At 44.9% G+C, this 6,760-nt stretch overlaps 1 protein-coding gene across 1 annotated transcript; it reads left to right on the top strand.

Annotated features, from left to right (window-relative positions):
- Positions 1–5,005: 5,005 nt before the first annotated feature.
- Positions 5,006–6,413, top strand: SLC25A2 (solute carrier family 25 (mitochondrial carrier; ornithine transporter) member 2). The gene has a single exon (XM_011965110.1). It carries the CDS (start codon positions 5,183–5,185, stop codon positions 6,086–6,088), a length of 906 nt encoding a protein of 301 aa, XP_011820500.1. The 5' UTR covers positions 5,006–5,182; the 3' UTR covers positions 6,089–6,413.
- Positions 6,414–6,760: the final 347 nt, after the last annotated feature.

Here is a 6,760-nt window from a genome sequence, read left to right as displayed (position 1 = left end):
TTTACAGTAAATAACCTTAATTATATGTTTTAGGCTCTCTCCATAATGAAATAGTAATGCAGAGAGTATATGCCATGTCACTAGACTTGGAATGCCTTGTACTTGTTTATATTTATTACACATATAATGGGCTCCCTTTGTCTTAAGGTCTACATCTAATGGCTAAACCATTTCCAAATATCTCTTTCATTTGCCATTCAGTATTTATTTTTAGACTACAGGAAGCTTCAAAGGAAAAATTCTAATTTATATTAGGTGACTGTGGCAAAATCTACTAAATATGTTATTATTTAAATAATTTCTGGGCTGAGTGCAGTGCCTTATTTCTGTAATCCCAGCTCTTTGAGAGGCTGAGACAGGAGGATCACTTGAGCCCAGGAATTTGAGACCAGCCTGGGAAACATAGTGAGGATCTATCTCTACAAAAAATAAAAAAATTAGCTGGGTGTGATGGTGCACACCTCTGGCACCATTAGCTACTTGGGAGGCTAAAATGGAAGGATTGCTTCAGCCTGGGAGGTTGAGGCTACAGTGAGCCACGATGGTGCCACTGCATTCTGGCCTGGGCAACAGAGCAAGACAAATCAAAACAAAACCCTTTTCCCCCCTTCCCTTTGCTGAGAGTGAAATCAAAACATAGAAAAAAATTCCTCAACTATGACATGAGGGATTTAAAAATCTTAATGAAGTTTTATATTTTCAAATTGCAGATTGTTCTCATCCTCTCTGCTTTACCTAAGAGGCTGCTAAGTAAAACAACAGAAAGGATTTTTAAAAGATGTTAACCTCTAAAGACAAAGACAATAGGAAATGAGACAACAATGGGGAGAGATGTCAACCCATTATCGGAAGGCCAAAACAGAGAAATGATAAATGAATTCATAGATCAGAAAAAGTTACATGCTGAATGTCTGCAAGTAGTTATGCCAAAGAGAGACAAACCCACTTGATAGAGCCTTGTAAGAGGCAAAATTTTTGCAAGCAGAAGATTCCAGGGAAGGTGGGAAGGTGTAGGGTTAGAGATGTGAGATTCATTAAAGTCTGTGTTCAGAGTTGTTGGGTGTCCAGGATCTCTATCCCACTCTATGAAGCCAGATAACTCTTTCCATCCCACAGAAGATGGAAATGTTATTTTCTTGATAAATTGAACCAAAGAAGGCCCAAACTCAGAGAAAGTAGGCACAGTATCAAATAAAGAAAAAATTATGTGAAAGTCTATATATTTACTCCAGGTGTGCCACCCCTCTTCCCCTGTCTTGTTCTCTTTAAATCAGTATCTAGGTTTATAACCTACCTCTCCCCCACCACACCCTACACACACGGAGTCAAGATTGGTAGAGCATTCTCTGAAGAAACTACGTGGTCCCAGAGAAAAGAACTGCAACTGCTGACATTTGGGCATTTCCCAAAGAAAAGCCCAGGTTACTATTTACCACAGTGAACACTACCTGGTGACAAATTATTCATGCACAATTTGCTTTTCAGTACCTCATTAAAAAAATTTTTTTTAAAAAATTTTCTCAGAGACTTTTGTTCTGAAGTACCTCACTTTTAATTGACAATCAAGGATAATTAGACAAGAAAAGTTTTCTAAATGAAAGAGAGAATGCTTTCAGCATACTTTCTTCCCCCCAGATTTTGTTTTTACTACCCATGGCCGACTACGGCTTGGAATGTAAGCCTGGAGAGAATTCATTCCAATGCTGGGATTATAAACATCTGGGAGGAAAAAGTGTGTCCTGACAGTGGTTTCCTCACTAATGTCCAAAAAACATCTTGCCTTGAAAGCTAGACATGTCATTTATATCCTGAACTTCTACTTCTTTTTAAATTTAATTTCATTTTAGATTCAAGGAGTACATGTGCAGGTTTGTTTCATGGGTATGTTGTGTAATGCTGAGGTCTGGGCTTCTAGTGAACCTATCACCCAAATAGTGAACATAGTACCCAACAGGTAGCTTTTCAACCCTCAATCCCTCCCACCCTCCCCACTTTTGGAGTTCCCAGTGTCTGTTACTCCCATCTTTATGTCTTTGTGTACCCATTGTTTAGCTCCCACTTATATAAGTGAGAACATGCAGTATTTGATTTTCTGGTTCTAAGATATTTCACTTAGAATAACAGCCTCCAGCTCCATCTATGTTGTGAAGGACAAGATTACATTCTTGTCCATGGCTGCATGGACAAGATTACATTCTTTTTCATGGTATAAAAAACCACATTTATACAATCAACTATTGACGAACACTTATGTTGATTCTGTGAGTTTCTTATTATGAATAGTGCTGCCATAAACATATGAGTGTAGATGTTTTCTGTTTTTTGTTTGTTTGTTTGTTTTTTGAGACGGGGTCTTGTTTTGCCACCTATGCTGGATCATAATTCACTGCAGCCTCTACCTCCTCAGCTCAGTCAATCTTCCCATCTCAGCCTCCTGTGTACTGCCACTACAGGTTCATGCCACCATGCACGGCTACTTTTTGTATTTTTTTTTGTAGAGATGGCATTTTGCCATGTTGTCCAGGCTGGTCTGGAGCTCCTGGGCTCAAGTGATCCACCTGGCTTGGGCTCCCAAAATTCTGGGATTACAGGTGTGAGTCACTGTCCCCGGCACAGGTGTCTTTTTGATAAAATGATTTCTTTTCCTTTGGTTAGATATCCAATAGGGGATTGCTGGGTCGAATGGGTGTTCTATTTTTAGTTCTTTGAGAAATCTCCATACTGTTTTCCATAGGGGTTGAACTATTTTACTTTCCCACCAACAGTGTATAAGCGACAGATTTCTACTTCTGCATGAGGCTGTGTGGGTCCTCAAAGAGAACCTCAAAATTCAGAAAGCACAGTGCTGAGCCACCCAGCTTTTTTCTGTCAAGTTTCTTAGCAATGCAGTATATAAATACTATCCATTTTCCAAGTTGATTTTATAGTGTTGTGTTCCACCTTCAGAAATGATAAGGACTTCTCGTTCCACCAGTTCCCAGGGCTGCAACTCCAGGTCCTTGGGGATGTTGCCATGTGATAGCATTTCTCCAGCTCCGCAGGAAAGCAGTAGCACATCTCCAGGGCTAAGGACTCCCACAGTGCCCTACCCCTCTCCGCATCCCCCAGGAAAGTGAGGAGCATGGGCAGCTCACTGAGGGTTTTCTGATCAAAAGCAGTCACTGTGTCTCATGTAGCAACCCTCAGATCGTTTTGTTACTGGAAAGGGGTCCCAATCCAGACCCAAGCGATGGTTCTTGGATCTCTGCAAGAAATAATTTGGGGCAAGTTCATAGAGTAAAGTGAAAGCAAGTTTATTAGAGAAGTAAAGAAGCAAAAGAATGGCTACTCCATAGGCACAGCAGCAGCCTGGGCGACTTGACTAAGGATACTTATAGTTGTTTATTGAACATAAACTAAACAAGAGGTGGATTATTCATGAGGTTTCTGGGAAAGGGGTCCAAAGTTACCGGAAATGAGGATTTCTCCCCCTTTTTAGACCATATAGGGTCACTTCCTGTTGTTGCCATGGCATCTGTAAGTGGTCACGGTGTTGGTGGGCATGTCTTTTAGCATGCTAATGCATTATAATTGGCGTATAATGAGCAGTAAGGACGACCAGAGGTCACTTATTACGCCATCTTGATTCTGGTGGGATTTGGCTGGCTTCTTTACTGAAAACTGTTTTATCAGCAAGGTCTTTGTGACCCATATCTTGTGCCGGCTTTCTATCTCATCCTGTGACTTAGAATGCCTATCTTCCTGGGAATGCAGTCCAGTAGGTCTCGGCCTTATTTTACTCAGTCCCTAGTCAAGATGGGGTTGCTCTGGTTCCAGTGCCTCTGATAGTTTGTCTTCTCTGCTTTATTTTTTGTAGGCTGGGGCGGGGGTCTCATTTTGCTGCCCAAGCTAGTCTGGAACTCCTAGGCTCAAATGATCCTCCCTCCACAGCCTCTCCAAGTGTTGGGATTACAGGCATGAGCCACTGCACCTGGCCTGTTTTATCTACTTTAAAGCAGTTTTTCTGTAGATTGACCTTCTGAATTCAGGCTCCATTCAAGTGAGGGCATCTTCTTTTCAGTTTGTTTGGTTTTGTTTTTTGCATGGTAGGAAGCGTGGGACAGGCTGGGTGCGGTGGTTCATGCTTGTAATCCCCAGCACTTTGGTAGGCCAATGGGTAGATTGCTTAAGCTCAGGAGTTCGAGACTAGCCTGGGCAACATGGCGAACCCTGTCTGTGCAATACAAATTTAGCCAGATGTGGTGGCTTGCAGGTCTGGAGACTAGAAAGTCTGTAGTCCTTCTAGTCTCAGCTACTCAGGAGGCTGAGATGAGAGGATCTTTTGATCCCGGGAGATTGGGGCTGCAGTGAGCCGGGATAGTGCCACTGAACTCCAGCCTAGGCGACGGAGTGAGACCCTGACTCAAAAACAGAAAAGAAGCAGAGTTGGCTGATTAGGACAGTATTTCTTTTGCCGCCAGTCTAACAGTGGCGTCTAGAGTTTCTGGCCATAATTGCAAGAATTTATCGAAAAGCTTTAAATGTTTTCTTGGTTTTGGTTTTGTTTTGAGACGGAGTCTCGCTCTGTTGCCCACCCTGGAGTGCAGTAGCAAATTACAGCTCACTGCAGCATTGACCTCCCTGGTTCAAGTGATCCTCGCCTCATTCTCCTGGATAATTGGGACCACAGGCGCGCGCCATCGTGCCTGGGTTTTTTTCTTTGTTTGTTTGTTTTTGTAGATATGGAGCCTTGCCATATTGCCCAGCCTGGTCTCGATCTTCTGGGTTCAAGCGATCCTAACACCTCCATCTCCCAAAGTGCTGAGATACAGGAGTGAGCCACTGCGCCCAGTCGCAGTACACCAAAAGTATTTATTCGGTCAGCGTCCCCCGCCTGCGGGCGCAGGGATGGCGGGTCCAGGCTGGAGGCGGCTGGGGGCCCCGCCAGTGAGCCAGGAGCCGCAGGAACGCTAGTGAGCCGCGCGCGGGGCCGGCAGCTGGGGGTTATTTCAGTGCGCGGGGAGAGGGCGGCCCGCGGCCTAGCGTGGGGTTAAGCGGCCTCCCCCGCACTGGGGTGAGAGCCCAGAACAGGCGGCAGAGCCACCCCCCAACCCCCAACCCTAATCCCCTAGCTCGCTGCGGGCTGGACTAACTCTGGGGAGTTAGTCGCCTTCCACTGGTACCTTCAGATGAGTGAGCGAACATGAAGTCCAGTCCTGGCATCCAAGCCGCCATCGACCTCACAGCGGGGGCCGCAGGGGGGACAGCGTGTGTACTGACCGGGCAGCCCTTCGACACAATAAAAGTGAAGATGCAGACGTTCCCCGACCTGTACAAGGGCCTCACCGACTGCTTCCTGAAGACGTACACCCAAGTGGGTCTCAGGGGCTTCTACAAGGGTACTGGCCCGGCACTTATGGCCTACGTTGCTGAAAACTCGGTCCTCTTCATGTGCTACGGGTTCTGCCAGCAGTTTGTCAGGAAAGTGGCTGGAATGGACAAGCAGGCAAAGCTGAGTGATCTCCAGACTGCAACCGCGGGGTCCTTCGCCTCTGCATTTGCTGCGCTGGCTCTCTGCCCCACTGAGCTTGTGAAGTGCCGGCTACAGACCATGTATGAAATGGAGATGTCAGGGAAGATAGCAAAAAGCCATAATACAATTTGGTCTGTCGTGAAGGGTATCCTTAAAAAGGATGGCCCCTTGGGCTTCTACCATGGACTCTCGAGTACTCTACTTCAAGAAGTACCGGGTTATTTCTTTTACTTTGGTGGCTATGAACTGAGCCGATCGTTTTTCGCATCAGGGAGATCAAAAGATGAACTAGGCCCTGTCCATTTGATGTTAAGTGGTGGAGTTGCTGGAATTTGCCTCTGGCTTGTCGTGTTCCCAGTGGATTGTATTAAATCCAGAATTCAAGTTCTTTCCATGTATGGAAAACAGGCAGGATTTATTGGTACTCTCTTAAGTGTTGTGAGAAATGAAGGAATAGTAGCCTTATATTCTGGACTGAAAGCTACTATGATTCGAGCAATCCCTGCCAATGGGGCACTGTTTGTGGCCTATGAATACAGCAGGAAGATGATGATGAGCCAGTTGGAAGCATACTGAAGTGTCTTGGTGAACCTGGATCTGAGTCTGTGAGTTTGAGTACTACAGTTCATCACAGGTTTCAACAGAATACAAGACCAATGCTGAATTTTGACTTCATGGGAATTTTGGTTCTATCTTCCCTTCTTCTACCCTAAATCTTAACTTTATGAAAGGGCCTCTATTTTACATCATATAATTTCTGCCCATAATTGTATTGAAATAGGAAAGTTGCTGCTCTTGCACTTGCTGGAATGTACAGGATGGGCTGGTTGGCCCTATGTACCTAATCCGAAAAACTAAATATCACGCTGTCAGGGCCTTTGCATAAAGCCATTTTTGTGTACGTGCAGTTTGGATGATTCTATGTCATGAGTGAAACAATTTGGTTCTATGTATAATCTTAAATATTACCCCCCCCAACCCAGAATTGACCATATTTTGTAAAGATAGGTATGAATGATTGCTTAGGATCTCTTTTTTTTTTTTTTTGGAGATGGAGTCTCACTCTGTCACCCAGGCTGGAGTGCTGTGGCGTGATCTCGGCTCACTGCAACCTCCGCCTCCTCTCCTGCCTCAGCCCCCTGAGTAGCTGGGATTACAGGTGCCCACCACCACACTTGGCTAATTTTTGTATTTTTAGTAGGGATGGGGTTTCACCGTGTTGGCCAGGCTGGTCTCGAACTCCTGACC

This window comes from Mandrillus leucophaeus, unplaced genomic scaffold (genome assembly GCF_000951045.1).
Source record: "Mandrillus leucophaeus isolate KB7577 unplaced genomic scaffold, Mleu.le_1.0 Scaffold714, whole genome shotgun sequence".
NCBI classification, from domain to species: domain Eukaryota; kingdom Metazoa; phylum Chordata; class Mammalia; order Primates; family Cercopithecidae; genus Mandrillus; species Mandrillus leucophaeus.
This window is presented reverse-complemented; position numbering and strand designations above follow the sequence as displayed.